The sequence below is a fragment of the Pelophylax lessonae genome (genome assembly GCF_965119305.1).
Source record: "Pelophylax lessonae genome assembly, chromosome: 5".
NCBI classification, from domain to species: Eukaryota; Metazoa; Chordata; class Amphibia; order Anura; family Ranidae; genus Pelophylax; species Pelophylax lessonae.
Window position 1 is genome coordinate 411,832,395 of NC_138772.1, and position 16,862 is coordinate 411,849,256.

Consider the following 16,862-nt stretch of genomic DNA (forward strand, 5'->3'; position numbering starts at 1 on the left):
ATTTTTCTCTCGCACACAGCTTCATGCACTGTACTGTGTGTAGCTGGTGACTAAAGCCAGAGAATTCCACAGGTCTGAAGTGCAACATAATAACCAGCTACACCCAGTGCACGTAGCTGTGTGAGAGAGAATCAGTTTTTAGCTATGTGCTGTGAAGAGCCGAAGAGGAGATCTTGCTTTCTGTGCTCAGCCTTTGGATGTACAGTGCAAGGATGGGACCTATGCTGAGTGCCCTGCTAGCGGTGACCCCTGTCCACTTTCCTGCCAGCAGTGACACCTGTTCTCTTTCCTGCCAGTGGGGACCGCTGTCCTCTTTCTTGCCAGTGGTGACCCCTGTTTCTGCCTTGTCAGCGGTGACTCCTGTCCTCCCTTCTGCTAGCGGTGACCCCTGTGCTCTCTCCTTCCAGTGGTGACCCCTGTGCTCTCCTTCCAGTGGTGACCCCTGTGCTCTCTCCTTCCAGCGGTGACCCCTGTGTTCTCTCCTTCCAACCGTAACCCTTGTGCTCTTTCCTTCATGCCGTGACCCCTGTGCTCTCTCCTTCCAGGGGTGACCGTTGTGCTCTTTCCTTCAAGCAGTGACCCTTGTGCTCAGCCCTTCAAGCAGTGACCCCTGTCCTGTCTCTTTCCATCAGTAACCCCTGCCCTCTCTATTTCCATCAGTGACCCCTGTCCTCTCTCTTTCGATCAGTGACCTCTGTCCTCTCTCTTTTGATCAGTGACCCCTGTCCTCTCTCTTTCCATCAGTGACCCCTGTCCTCTCTCTTTCCATCAGTGACCCCTGTCCTCTCTCTTTCCATCAGTGACCCCTGTCCTCTCTCTTTCAATCAGTAACTCCCACTGCTAATAGTTTGACTACGCCCATTTTTTGACAGGTAACTCGCCTTTTTTGCTATCCCATTGTCAAGTTCTAAAGTTGGGAGGAATGATGCTGTGTTGCAGCAGCAGGGTGGAGACTTCCCATCATGCAAAATTGAGTCAGGTTGACCCCCCCCCCTCCAAAGGAAAAAAAAAATACCCATGGCCCTGCAGCCTCCCACAGTTTTTATTACCTGACATGCATAAAAAGATAAGTTGTGTCATACTAGATGTTGTATAGCTGTCTTGTAAACAGAATTTCTGATAAGACAGAAGGAATTTTCCAGATAGCAAAAAAATTAATAGCAGGTCTCAGGCTGCAACACTATTAGGTAATCTGACCTTAAAGCCTGAAGGTTTTTTACCTAATGCATACTAAGAGCAGCTACTGTCCTGGCTCTCTGCCTTCTTATTGGCTCAGAGGCAGAAACAGGAGCCATTGGCTTCCACTGCTGTCAATCACACCAGTGAAGTGAGAGTGGGGGCAGGGCCGAGCTCCATGCAGTGTGTCTTATGGACACACAGAGCAGGGCTTGAGAGCAAGCATGCATGGTGGGGGACTCAAATAGAGGAGGATCAGGCAGGTAAAACATGTTTGTTATTAAAAAAAAAAAAATGTAAGCCTTTAAAGAGGAAGTAAACCCTCCTCTGACACTTCCACCTATAGGTAAGCCTATGATAAGGCTTACCTATAGGTACTGTAAATATCTCCTAAACATGCACCGTTTAGGAGATATTTACCTTTCATGCAGCCAGTGACGTCACTGGCGCATGCGCTCTGAAGGAACGGCCGATCGTGCCGTTCCTTCAGAGCCCCGTGACGTCACCGCGGCTTCTGCCTATCAGATGGACGGATGCCGCGATCCCGGAAGACGGGCGACTGGACATGTCGCCTGTCATAGAGGTAAGCGAGCGGCGGGGGCTCGTTCTAAGGTAAGTATTTCATAATGAGCTAGTATGCGATGCATACTAGCTCATTATGTCTTTCTCTTTCAGGATGTAAAGAAAAAAAATTTTTTCTCGGTTTACAACCTCTTTAATATCACTTTAAAGAGGTTCTTTAACCTGTTTAAAAAATAAAATAAAATTCAACAGCTACAAATACTGAAGCTGCTGACTTTTAATAAAGTACACTTACCTGTCCAGGGGTCCAGCTCAGTCCTCACCAGGGCCAGTTCTTCTGTGGTCTTCAAGTCCCCAGCACCAGCATGTTAACTGTGGGAAGCGGGCTGTAAGAAGAGAAGGGGGAGGAGGACATAAAGCAGAACTTCCCCTTCAGGATGAATTTCTGCTTTAAAATTCAGTGAAAAGAAATTCAGGTAAAGCTGGCTATACATTATACAATTTTCTCATTCAATTTCCTTTAGATTTACCTTCAACTATGTAGTAAAACAGCCTACCTGATTGCATACAAATTGAAAGCGTTTAGGTTTGACCTCATATTATATGGGTTTGGTACATCTAAAGAAAAATTGTACAAGACAATTGTATAATGCATGGCCAGCCTTAAAGGAGTTGTAAAATCAGAAAGGTTTTTATCTTAATACATTCTATGCATTAAGATAAAAAGCCTTCTGTGTGTAACAGCCTCCCCCAGCACCCCTAATACTTACCTGGGCCCATCTCTATCCAGCGATGTCCACGAGTGCCTCTCCCTCCTAAATGGCTGAGACACAGCTGCAGCACCATTGTCTCCCACAGCTGTCAATCAAAGTCAGTTAGCCAATCAGGATAGAGAGGGGGTGGGGCCAAATTACATCTCTGTGTCTGAATGGACACAAGGAGCTGCAGTTCGGCTCGGATGCCCCATAGCAAGCTGCCTGTTGCGGGGGCACTCGATAGGATGAAGGGGCCAGGAGCAGCAACGAGGGACCCGAGAAGAGGAGGATCCAGGCTGCTCTGTGCAAAACCACTGCACAGAGGAGGGAAGTATAATATGTTAATATTTTTTTTTTTTTTTTTTAAAGAGACTTTTCAATCATTTTAAAAGTGTTTGCATTTTATCTCATCTCAGATGGTTGAGAGCAATGCTAAAGCCAAACTTCAGTGAAAATACTTTTTACGTTTTTTGATAGAGCTTACTCCCCTTCTCAACAATTGCGCAAACAGATATAAAATACATTTTCTGAGTAAGGACTATTTAGAACCTTTGCCAGGATTTTATTGCTGTCTTCATCATTGTTAGGTTAGTGATTGTAAAGTGATTGTAACAAAGACTTTACAATCACTTTAATCTTAATGTGGTTCTAAAGCCTAAACAGTTTTACCGTAACACATTCTCTGCTTTTGGTAAAAAAAAAAAGCTCCACCAATGGCTCTCCCCCAACTTTAAAGTGGTTCTTCACCCTAAGAACAAAAAATTAAAAGTCAGCAACTACAAATACTGTAGCTGCTGACTTTTTTAAAAAAAAGGACACTTACCAGTCCAGGGATTCAGCTCTGTTCCCACCCGAGCCAGTTCTTCACTGGTTTTAGGTCTCCGGCGCCAGCGTTACCTGTGGGCAACCGGCTGCCCATTGCTCAAGTCACACTGTGCTTTATGAATGGTCCCATAGCCTTCTGAGATTTGTGATGTTGGGGGTAGGAGAACGTTCGGTGGATCCACCACAGCAATTCGACCGGAAGTGGGCGCGAGTACCTGCTGTCAAAACCAAGAAGCCCACTCACAAAAAAATAAAATAAAATAAACTGTCCAAATTTAGTAAAGGAGGGGGAAAGGAGGCAGAAAACTGGAACTTCCCCTTTTTGGGTAAAGTTTTGCTTCAAACACTTGTCTCTTCTTTCAATCAAGCATTGTGTCTATCTGCAATGCCACTGCTTTCTCTTCCTGGTCTCACAGGAGATTTGGATAGTGGGAGCCAATGGCTCCTGCTGCTGTCAATCAAACCCTGTGAGTAGGTGGTGTGGCTGGACCACACTGTGTGGGTCTATGGACAAGAGCACACATGCTTTGATGCTGCCACAAGACCCGGTTTGCTATGTGGGCACCCGCAAGAAGAAAGAGTGGATGTAATGGCAAGGGACTCCAGAAAAGGAGGTAAGGGAACGCTCTGTGCAATACCACTGCACAGAGCAGGTAAGTATACCATCTTTTTTTATTTTACATTTTAAAAAAAGATCCTTTAGATTCTTTTTAAACTTAGCCAGATGGTAGAATTGTTCATTATCATAAATCTTGTTTCTGGCCTGGAATTTACATTTTAATAGGAATTTAGTTAGCAAAACTGTTGAATACATAGTGCTTAAACCTTAAAACTTCAACAACATTTTAGAGAAAAAGCTTTTTGATGGCAATCCGGAATACAATATTTAAATGGCGGCCAACAACATTTTTTTTATTTTATTATTAGACAGTATAGTATTACTGCATAAATGCAAACTGTGATATAAGGAATTACTCGGGTATAACCTTTCAAGTGAGAACTAGTTAGGAACCAAAACCACAATTATACTTCTCCAAGTCTCTCACGCTACAATGAAAAGTTGTTTGAATCCAGGTTGCTGTCTCTGCCCAAAATGGAAAAACTCAGTCTTACTTTTTGTATGCCCATATTAGACAGGAAAGGAAAAGGAATTTAAGGTAGCTTCCAGGGGCCACATGGTCCCCAATTGCCTGCCATCGTCCTGCAGATTTTGGTTAATAAACTCCTGCTATTAGGTTTGTGTTAAAATAAATATCTGTACCAGGTCTATTTTCATTCATTGATTCATGATTGAATAACTGATCATAATATTGATCAAAATTCATGATTGAATAACTGAGATGATTATTCATACAATTCATTTTTTGAGTCTCATCGTTTTTATATGATGCTGTTACACAACAGTTCAAAATGTAGACTATAGAAAAAAACTGCTGGACCCTTCAATGCCCACCAATATACAGTGCCTTGCGAAAGTATTCAACCCCCTTGAACCTTGCGACCTTTTGCCACATTTCAGGCTTCAAACATAAATATATAAAACTGTAATTTTTTGTGAAGAATCAACAGCAAGTGGGACACAATCATGAAGTGTAACTAAATTTATTGGATATTTCAAACTTTTTTAACAAATAAAAAACTGAAAAATTGGGCGTGCAAAATTATTCAGCCCCCTTAAGTTAATACTTTGTAGTACCACCTTTTGCTGCGATTACAGCTGTAAGTCGCTTGGGGTATGTCTCTATCAGTTTTGCACATCGAGAGACTGAAATTTTTGCCCATTCCTCCTTGCAAAACAGCTCAAGCTCAGTGAGGTTGGATGGAGAGCATTTGTGAACAGCAGTTTTCAGTTCTTTCCACAGATTCTCAATTGGATTCAGGTCTGGACTTTGACTTGGCCATTCTAACACCTGGATATGTTTATTTGTGAACCATTCCATTGTAGATTTTGCTTTATGTTTTGGATCATTGTCTTGTTGGAAGACAAATCTCCGTCCCAGTCTCAGGTCTTTTGCAGACTCCATCAGGTTTTCTTCCAGAATGGTCCTGTATTTGGCTCCATTCATCTTCCCATCAATTTTAACTATCTTCCCTGTCCCTGCTGAAGAAAAGCAGGCCCAAACCATGATGCTGCAACCACCATGTTTGACAGTGGGGATGGTGTGTTCAGGGTGATGAGCTGTGTTGCTTTTACGCCAAACATAACGTTTTGCATTGTTGCCAAAAAGTTTGATTTTGGTTTCATCTGACCAGAGCACCTTATTCCACATGTTTGGTGTGTCTCCCAGGTGGCTTGTGGCAAACTTTAAACAACACTTTTTATGGATATCTTTAAGAAATGGCTTTCTTCTTGCCACTCTTCCATAAAGGCCAGATTTGTGCAGTATACGACTGATTGTTGTCCTATTGACAGAGTCTCCCACCTCAGCTGTAGATCTCTGCAGTTCATCCAGAGTGATCATGGGCCTCTTGGCTGCATCTCTGATCAGTCTTCTCCTTGTATGAGCTGAAAGTTTAGAGGGACGGCCAGGTCTTCGTAGATTTGCAGTGGTCTGATACTCCTTCCATTTCAATATTATCGCTTGCACAGTGCTCCTTGGGATGTTTAAAGCTTGGGAAATCTTTTTGTATCCAAATCTGGCTTTAAACTTCTCCACAACAGTATCTCGGACCTGCCTGGTGTGTTCCTTGTTCTTCATAAGGCTCTCTGTGCTTTAAACGGACCTCTGAGACTATCACAGTGCAGGTGCATTTATACAGAGACTTGATTACACACAGGTGGATTCTATTTATCATCATTAGTCATTTAGGTCAACATTGGATCATTCAGAGATCCTCACTGAACTTCTGGAGAGAGTTTGCTGCACTGAAAGTAAAGGGGCTGAATAATTTTGCACGCCCAATTTTTCAGTTTTTTATTTGTTAACAAAGTTTGAAATATCCAATAAATTTTGTTCCACTTCATGATTTTGTCCCACTTGTTGTTGATTCTTCATAAAAAATTACAGTTTTATATCTTTATGTTTGAAGCCTGAAATGTGGCAAAAGGTCGCAAAGTTCAAGGGGGCCAAATACTTTCGCAAGGCACTGTAATTCTTTATGTATGACAAAGAGTCAATGGGCCCAAGATGAGACTATTATCCTTTACAGGGAGGGTGGGGTAGAGCTAAGTGTATTGATGACACTTCCAGCCTTATGTCTGTATATATCTCATGCACAGTACAGTTTGAGAGTCACTGATAAAAGAACACAACTTGTTTTATTGAGTCATGTAGGAGGGAAGTTATCCTTTAACTTTATAGTGAAATGTCCCTTAGACAGGATTATGTGTGGGTGAGGTGATGAATGAAAGATGAAAGTTACTCAGTTTTAAAAAAAATCTATACTGTGTATATGTGTTTACTTTACTATAGGCTATGGAGGCCATGTTGAATGTTTGTACCTTCTATTTGCTTCCATGCTACTTTTGGTCTTTGCCAGAGCACCTATGATCTACCCATTCTTCTGAACAAATGGGGAGATAAGACACACCCCTGCCTCCAACAAATGAGAGGAGAGGAAGTATGCACAATCCTGTGTAAGTCTGAACTTGTTCTGCAAGTTGGAATCTTGGTAGAGCTGTCCACTGTTCCGGTGGTGTGGGAGGAGGTGGACACTATGTACATGCTCTGTATGCTTCATACAGTTAACCACTTCTGGACCGGAAGGATTTGCCCCCTTAACCACTTAAGCCCCGGAAGATTTTACCCCCTTCCTGACCAGGGGTTTTTTTGCGATTTTTTTTTTTACTGCGTGACTTTAACGGACAATTGCGCGGTCGTGCGACGCTGTACCTAAACGAATTTCACGTCCTTTTTTTCCCACAAACAGAGCTTTCTTTTGGTGGTATTTGATCACTTGTGCGATTTTTTGATCATGCGCTATAAACAAAAAAAGAGCGTAATTTTTGCAAAAATAACAATATTTTTAACATTTTTTTTATATGAAATCCCCCCCAAAAAAAATTTAAAAATCAAAATTTTTTAACATTTTCGGCCAAATTGTTTTATGCTACATATGTTTGGTAAAAAAAAAATCGCAAAAAGCGTATTTTGATTGGTTTGCGCAAAAGTTATCGCGTTTACTAACAAAGGGAAAGATTTTTGTCATTTTTGGTGTTTTTTTTTAACGAGTAATGGCGGCGATCTGCGATTTTTTTTTGCGGTACTGCGACATTGCGGCGGACAGATCGGACCCTTGACTGACATTTTTGACACTTTTGGGGGTAACAGTGACATTACTGCAGTAATCAGTGCTATATATATGCACTGTTACTGCAAAAATGACACTGGCAGGGAAGGGGTTAACTGTATTGGACAGGGAGGGGTTAAGTGTGTCCTAGGGGCGTGATTCTAACTGTAGTGGGACAATGCTATTGGTGTAAAAACAAAGATCAACGGTTCTACATAGTAGAACCGTCTGATCTTCATTTTTACACAGGGGAGAATGACAGGCGGCTTGTTTACATAAGCCGCTCGGCCTTTCTCCCACTGTACCGACGATCGGCGAGTGACCGGCGGACATCGGGTCCGCCGGTCACACGCCCGCACTCCTCCCTGAACAAGCCGAGGCGGCGCTATTGGCGCTAATAGCAGTGACAGGCGAGTGACGTAGATCTACGTCACTCTGCCTGGCCGGGGCTGACTGCCGCAGTAAATATACTGTGCGCAGTCGGCAACCGGTTAATGACCAGGCCATATTTTGCGAAACGGCACTGCGTTACTTTAACGGACAATTGCGCGGTCGTGCGATGCTGTACCCAAATAAAATTGACGTCCTTCTTTGTTTCCTACAAATAGAGCTTTCTTTTTGTGGTATTTGATCACCTGTGCGATTTTTTATTTTTTTGGCGCTATCAGCAAAAAAAGAGAAACGATTCTGAAAAAAAAAAAAAACAATATTTTTCACATTCTGCTATATAACATTCCCCCCCCCCCCCAAAAAATTAAAAATCAAATTTTTTTTAACATTTTAGGCCAATTTGTTTTCTGCTACATAATTTTGGTAAAAAAAAAAAATCACAATAAGTGTATTTTGATTTGTTTACGCAAAAGTTATTGCGTCTACTAACTACGGGAAGGATTTATGTCATTTTTTTATTTTTTTACTAGTAATGGCAGTGATCTGCAATTTTTTTGCGGAACTGCCACATTGCAGTGGACAGATAGGTCCCCTGACTGACATTTTTGACACTTTTGGGGGGACCAGTGACATTACTACAGTAATCAGTGCTAAAAATATGCACTGTTACTGTAATAATGGCACTGGCAGGGAAGGGGTTAACACTGTGGGTGATCAAGGGGTTAAATGTGTACCTAGGGGGTGTTTCTAACTGGGGGGGGGCGTGGCTTGTGAAATGATCACAGAGACCTGTGTTCCTATATAGAATTATCAGGAGCTCTGTGATCATTCCAGGGAGAAGAATGGTCAGCTGTGTTTACAACAGCTGACCGTTCTCTCTCAGTGGGGAGTGATCGCGGGTGTCAAATGGCAATTGGAGCTGCCTGCCCCGTGCATGAAAGTCCCCGCTGACAAGCGGGAGTGCGCCGTGGCCGGCGCACGCTCGCCCCCTAGCTGCAGGCGCACGACCGACATTACGTATACCTACGGCGGGAGCACAGGAGCTGCTGCCTGCTGCAGTATAACTGCAGCGGGTGGTCGGCAACCGGTTAAAGCAGAGCTTTACTGCATCTGAACACCAAAAAGCTAAAACACTATTGAATGCATTTTTGATATTCATATCCATCCATGTCTCCATGCTTTATTTTGCTGAGCAAAACTTTGAAAAACAACCCCTTAGCATTTCTTGCTGTGGCCATCTTGAGTAAGGGCAAATGATTCATGAAGCATTTACTTCCTGAAATATATCTGCCCTTAGCTCAAGCCTTAATGCAGAAGAGTGTACTTACCTGAGAAAACCCCTCTTGCTCTCCTCCCCTCCTGAAGACTCTTGGGATGTATGATATCATTTGCCTAAGCAAGAAACCAGGAAGTAATGGAAAACATTTTTAAAAAATTGAAAACCGGTAAATATTCTATACTTTTCCTGAGAGGGAAGTTCAACTTTAAGTCAACCCAGTAATTTGCCTAGTATGGGAAGTGGTAGTGTGCAAATTATTTACCTAATTAACCACTTGCCGCCCAATTGCCGTATTTATATTGTGGCAGGTCGGCTCTGTCCAGTGAAACAACATACCTGTATGCCACTTCATGAGACAGCTAGGCCACAGGGGGAAGCCAATCAGCAGGTTCGGCAAACTAGATGTCCACCAAGCACCAGCAATCCCCGTGGAGACAGAATGGCAGTCTGCCGATCTAAACACGGTAGACCGCTGTTCTGTCAGTGAAAAACACAGGGATCCTGTGTTTTATCTATTTAGGAACACAGGTCTCTGTGTTCATCCAGCAAACTCATCCCCCACACAGTTAGAAAGCACCCCCCAGGGACACATTTAACTCTTTGATCGCCCCTGGTGTTTACCCCTTCCCTGCCAGTGTCATTAGTACAGTAACATTTTAGCACTGATTACTGTAGTAATGTCACTGGTCCCCCCAAAAGTGTCAAAAATGTCAGTTAGGGGTCCGATCTGTCCGCCGCAATGTCGCAGTCCCGCTAAAAAACGCTGATCGCCGTCACTACTAGTAAAATAAATAAATAAATAAACATGACATCTTTCCCCTAGTTTGTAGACGTGATAACTTTTGCGCAAACCATTCAATATACACTTATTAGAATTTATTTTTCCCAAACATATGTAGCAGAAAACATATTGGCCTAAAATAATGATAATTATTATTGGGAATGTTATATAGCAGAAAGTAAAAAAATATTATTTTTTTTGTTTTTGTTTTTTCAGAATTGTTGCTCTTTTTTTGTTTATAGCCCAAAAAAAAAAAAAAAATCGCACAGGTGATCAAATACCACTAAAAGAAAGCTCTATTTGTGGGGAAAAAAATACATTCATTTTATTTGGGAACAGCGTCGCACAACTGCGCAATTGTCAGTTAAAATAACGCAGTGCCATATAGCAAAAAATGGCCTGGTCATTAAGGGGTAAAACCTTCTGGTCCAGAGGTGGTTAAAATAGCAAAAAATTGAAAAACTGCACATTTTGATAATTAGTTATGAGGTAATAAAGGACATTATTATTTATATATCAGAAAATAGATGCACTTTGGTAAAATAAATACAAAGCAAAAACATTATTCAGCTTTTAGTCCACATAATTACCAAAAGTATTGGGACACCTCCCTTTACAGGCTCATTCTAAGGTAAGTATTTCATAATAAGCTAGTATGCGATGCATACTAGCTCATTATGTGTTTCTCTTTCAGGTTGGAAAAAAAAATGATTTTTAATGAGTTTACAACCTCTTTAATAGCACACTTATTAAATAAACGGTGTTTGGAAAATGTACTAGGCAGGTGGACCCAATTTGTTTCTTTGTTGGGCAGCTCACAGAGGATGTTACAAGGATGCAGAAAAACACAGTAAGAAGCAATTGAAGAAGTATCTTCATAAATAATAGATTACAGGGCAAATAAATAGTGGATGTTTTTTTGGATTATTTTTGAAGATTAAGGATATCATTTATTGTCACTTTAGTAATAACAATGTATATGTTGCTTTCGTAGGACATCCAACATTTAAAGATCGCCATCTTCATTGCAGAGATATACAGTATATGAAAGAGGCAGTGTTGATTTCGTAGAGGAAAATATTTTTGTCAACAAAATTAACACTATTTTAGTCAACTAAAATAAGACTAAAAGTAAAATAATTCAGATGACTAAAATGCAACTAAAACTAAAATTGCAATTTAGTCATAAGAATATGACTAAATAGAAATTCGACGTCAAAATTAACAATGGAAGGAGGTGAAAGTAGTTGTGCTGATAACTATGAGTACTCCTTAAAGAGGCTGTAAAGCTCAGAAAAAAAAAATAAAAACCTGAAAGACAAAGGCATAATGAGCTAGTATGCATCGCATACTAGCTCATTATGAAATACTTACCTTAGAACGAAGCCCCCGCAGTGCCGCCCGCTCACCGGTGACACAGCCGACATGTTTGGCCATCCTGCTTCCTGGTTCGCGTCCTCCGGCCATCTGATTGGCTGGAGGCATGATCCTGAGGCATGCACGCGGGAGCCCCCATTCACGGCACAGGGCTCTGAAGGAATGGCACCGGCGGCCGTTCCTTCAGAGTGCATGCGCCAATGACGTCCTCAGCTGCATGAAATGTAATTATCTCCTAAACGGTACAAGTTTAGGAGATAATTACAGTACCTATAGGTAAGCCATATTAACCACTTAAGCCCCGGAGGATTTGGCTGCTAAAAGACCAGGGGGTATTTTGCGATTTTTTTTACTGCGTGACTTTAACGGACCATTGCACGGTCGTGCGACGCTGTACCTAAACGAATTTGACGTCCTTTTTTTCCCACAAATAGAGCTTTCTTTTGGTGGTATTTGATCACCTGTGCGATTTTTTGATCATGCGCTATAAACAAAAAAAGAGCATCAATTTTGCAAAAATAACAATATTTTTCACATTTTTTTATATGAAATTCCCCAAAAAAAAATGTAAAAATCAAAATTTTTTAACATTTTCGGCCAATTTGTTTTATGCTACATATGTTTGGTAAAAAAAATGGCAAAAAGCTTATTTTGATTGGTTTGCGCAAAAGTTATCGCGTTTACTAACAAAGTGAAAGATTTTTGTCATTTTTGGTGGTTTTTTTTTATGAGTAATGGCGGCGATCTGCGATTTTTTTTGCGGTACTGCGACATTGCGGTGGACAGATCGGACCCTTGACTGACATTTTTGACACTTTTGGGGTTACCAGTGACATTACTGCAGTAATCAGTGCTATACATATGCACTGTTACTGCAAAAATGACACTGGCAGGGAAGGGGTTAACTGTATTGGAGAGGGAGGGGTTAAGTGTGTCCTAGGGGCGTGATTCTTACTGTATAGGGACATTGCTATTGGTGTAAAAACAAAGATCAACAGTCCTACATAGTAGAACCGTCTGATCTTCATTTTTACACCAGGGAGAATGACAGGCGGCTTGTTTACATAAGCCGTCTGACTTTCTCCCTTCACCGGAGTGATCGTGAGTGACCGGCGGACGATCGGGTCCGCCGGTCACACGCACTGACTTGTCAGTGAACGAGCCGGGGCTCACAAGTCAGTGACAGGCGAGTGACGTACCCCTACGTCACTCTGCCTGGCCGGGGCTGACCGCCGCAGTATATAGTCGTGCGGCGGTCGGCAACCGGTTAAAGGCTTACCTATAGGTACAAGTTATAAGAGAGGGTTTGCAACCTCTTTAACATTGGCTGCAGTTGTATAGATTTAATACAAGTCATTTTAGTTTCATGTCTCTAAACCATTTGATTTCTTTTAAATGGAAATTTAAACAATCTTGTTTCTCTCCACACAGGAAATGGCTCTCACCTTCCAAAATATACAGATATTATTGATATAAATGAAGGTAATGTATTTTACATACATAAATATTTTTGTTCAATACAAATAAAATGAGTGCAGTTTCTTATACGGAAGAAAAAATGTCACATGAAATACAAATATGGAGGCTGCAATTTCTGACTTGTTTTTAAAGGTGAAAGTTGATTTCACTACCTAGGGAGTCACTGACATAGAATGAGTAAGCAACCAGTAAAGAAATGACTCGACCTGTAAGCTCATTCTGGGTATTACGAAATATAATGCAAAGATCAAGATGACAGGCTTGGAGCTTGCACCTATATCAGCAGATAACAATCAATCCTTTATCACCAAAATCAGCAGTGAAAGTGCCTCTATTTACCACTAAATCACAATAATAATAGGTTGTTTTTTTTGGGGTGATTTACTAAAGCTGTATATAGTTCAATTAAGCAGTATTAAACCCAAAAGCAAACGGTTATTATATTGCAGCTTACCAATCCTTAGATGTAATGGATGCATTAATTTTCTTATTTAGTCTTTTCTTTCCTTTATTTTCAACTGATCCAGCCATTAAGTTTGTTGTTTTTCAAAAGAACAAATTGTCCCACTAGGAAGAGTTTATTAAAGCCAAAATAAAAAAATCTGTATATTGCAGCAGCTTACCAATCATTAGATATGGTGGCTGCACTGGTTTTCTTTTCTTTTTTCCCTTCTGTTTTCACCTGGTGATCTGGCCAGTAACACACCTTTTGTATTAGAATACCCCCACCCTGGATGAATAAGCACAAGGGGGCATTTTAGACAGCAGCGTTGTCAGTCGAGGGGTAGAGTGTTACATATACTCACAAGTTTAGATACACTAACAAAGTTAAGCCGAACTCAAGCTAACACTTTATAAGCAGTTAGAGTAAACCGTTTTTTTCCTTTTGGGATAAAGGCTTTACATGAATAAAAAACAAAAGCTGACCATTGTAAGCACCACTGATAGTGTTAAATGGTTTGTCCCATGTCTACAACTGATACATTCTGCAGGAGTAATGGTTCTGTAATGGTTTGGCATGGCATTGGGCATAAGGAACTGCGTCAAATGAGGACACCATCCTACCTAGCAACCTCATGCAAAGACGTACAGAAGGATACTTTTTCCCTCTTAGGATCTGGACCAGCACCTTCAGGGCTATGACCTTTCTTGGAGGCAAAAACACCTTTGCCTGTACTGTGTCCACAAGGATACTCTAGAATCTGAACTGGCTGCAATGCTGACTTTGCTAAATTCAGAATCCAACCCAGACTTCTAAGAGCTGAACTACCTGGAACACATTCTGGCTTAAAGTAGAAGCTGACTGATCTATATGTAATAAATCGTCCAGGAATGCTACAACTGCTATCCCTTGAGATATTAGTATAGCCAATACTGGAGATAGGGTTTTTGTGAACACTCATGGAGCCGTGGCTAGCCCGAACGGCACATCCACGAACTGAAAATGACAGTCTTCCACTGCAAACTGCAGAAACCTTTAATGGGTCTGAAAAATTGGCACATGAGGGTATGCATCTTTGATGTCTATGGATGCTAGAAATTCTCCCAGATAATAATTATTATGGCTGCTCTGTGTCCCGTGATGTACTCCAAGAAAAGGATTTTACAGGTAAGCTGAAGGAAAAATCAATTTTTTTTGCGCTTAATACCGCTTTAACTTCCTGACCTGTACAACAACAAAAAAAGGAAGAGGAAAGTTCTCTAAAGTGAAGAGCATGTGTCCCTTTTGAAAGGTTTTCTTTTTATTCTTGTTCCAGTGGCAACTCAACATTGGCTATAATTCCAGTTCCAATTCCAATGGTCACCAGGACAAATAGATTTTATAGTATCCAATTTGTCACAAAAATGTTAAGCTAAGGCTAGACAGGTGACTTCAGGGTTGTGAATAAAAAATATACCATTAAGATTGTTCATCAGCGGTTTACAAACATTCTTTGGCTCTTTGGACGTTCATTTGAACGTTGGACTTTTTACTCATTCAGCTGGAGCCAAACGTCATGTATTGTAGCGGTATTTCTACCATCCATTACTATACATGATTCTCAATGGTTGCTTAGGCAGCAGTCAGTGCAAGAAGCCCCGGTCATATAAACCAAAGGGGGCAGGGATACCATGACACCACTGACCAAATATTGCCCTTTGTTACCTTTATCGGTGGGGACCAAGAGATGTCATCCAGCGACTGGACATGTCTGTCAGTCGGCAAATTTATTTCTTATGGTGGGAGCTGGAAGTTGTTCACCATGATTAACATGGATCTGCATTGGTGGACAAAGTAATTAATGCATTGAAAGGGGATTTTAAATTTTGATAAGCACCCCACCCAAAGACCCCCACAACTACCAGGTCAGGGTTGTGGGGAACAGGCCTTCATCAACATGGAGACAAGGTCCTTTACTAGGAGGGTTGCCCACATGTTGAGGTCCCCCATTAACATCTAGGATAAGGGTGTGGTATAGATGAAGGGAATCCCTGGCCATTTATTTACAAACAAGGAAAAGCAGACAAAAATGCTATTTCATTTAAACAACATTTGAAGACATTTTGCAATTATAATAATGTCCTTAAAGCATTACATAAATTACTGTCCCCCGCCAAAAATAATTTTTTAAAGATGTTTTTTGCTTTTCTACATATCCCCTAGGGCAGTGTTTAACTCCTAATGCCATTTGTTTGACAATCCTATTAGCCTAGAAAATGGGCATTACTGTTTTTTAATATTCCGCTCCCATTGAGCTTAACGGGGTTCAGATTCGGCACAAAAGCTTTACTCGTGTTCTGCGAACCTGCCTCAAACCGAACCCAAGTATATTTGTCTCATTCCTATTGGCAAGAGTTGACATTTTTTTAATGACCATGATATCCACCCTTTTTCCACATTAGGATAAATAACTGCTTTTCCTGGCCACATGAAGTATCAAAAAGCTGATGATATACAGTACATATACATATTGTGTTGTAATCTAGGATTTTGTCTTTCAGCTGCTGGTTTGAACCTGTTTGAAGGAGACATTATAATTGATAAGGTTAGAGTTTATTTTTATGGTAATTAAATTGCGAAGGTTTAAATAAGTGATTTACTGCAAATCAAAGTAAGATCCAAATTAAAGTGGGTACAGATAGATATCAGTGTAATGGTGTTGTCAACCTATAAGCAAGCAATAAAACAGCAGTTTCAAATTAAGATGGGCCTATGCCCAGGTTGGGCAAAGCAACTGGTTTACTTTAATGTAGACCTGTCATCCATCTATTCAAATCCTGTTTTAGTTCTCTATGCCCCATTATTCTCAATATCATAAATGACTCCCTTTGCACTGGTTTTGTACCAACAATCCTCCAAACTGCTGCCATCACTCCGGTACCCAAAAAACCTAACATAGCTCTGGCCAATTCAAACAACTTTCACCCAAAATTTAACTTACCCTTCCTTGCCAAGATCCTTGAGCGGGCTGTGATATCTCAGTTACATATGCCCCTGACTTTCAATAATCTATTTAAACCCCTCCAATTCGGTTTTCGGGAACTGCACAGCACAGTAACTGCCTTGGTCAAAGTCACAAACGACCTTCTGTTAGCTTCTGATTCCGGGTCACTTACTATTCCTATTCTACTGGATCTTAGTTCTGCCTTTGATACTGTTCTGCCTTATTTGAAATCTTAGAATTGGCTCTGAAATGGCTTAAGTCATATCCTACTGATCGCTGTCACTTTGTTTCTCTTGGCGGATTTCAGTCTGAAGATGGTCCAGTCAAGTATGGTTTTCCTCGGGGTCAATCATTGATCCCTTACTTTTTGCATTTACATATTTCCACTTGGCCAACTGCTTAACTCACATGGGCTCAATTATCCCTTCTATGCTGATGACACTCAGATATACAGTGCATCCAGAAAGTATTCACAGTGCTTCACTTTTTCCACATTTTGTTAAGTTACACCCTTATTCCAAAATTGAATAAATTCATTATTTTCCTCCAAATTTTACAAGCAATACTCCATCATGACAACGTGAAAAATGTTTGTTTGAAATCTCTGCAAATTTATTAAAAAG

At 41.0% G+C, this 16,862-nt stretch overlaps 1 protein-coding gene across 1 annotated transcript in view; it reads left to right on the plus strand.

The window, feature by feature from the left end:
* The window catches only part of LOC309556541 (uncharacterized protein), a gene marked incomplete at both ends in the record, with an annotated part of 150,708 nt that overhangs the window by 4,374 nt on the left and 129,472 nt on the right, over window positions 1-16,862 (plus strand). The window contains 2 exons of the mRNA XM_082258985.1: window positions 12,767-12,817; window positions 15,797-15,840. Of these exons, the coding sequence (XP_082115111.1) occupies window positions 12,767-12,817; window positions 15,797-15,840 (95 nt within the window). The remainder of the gene's footprint in view (window positions 1-12,766; window positions 12,818-15,796; window positions 15,841-16,862) is intronic.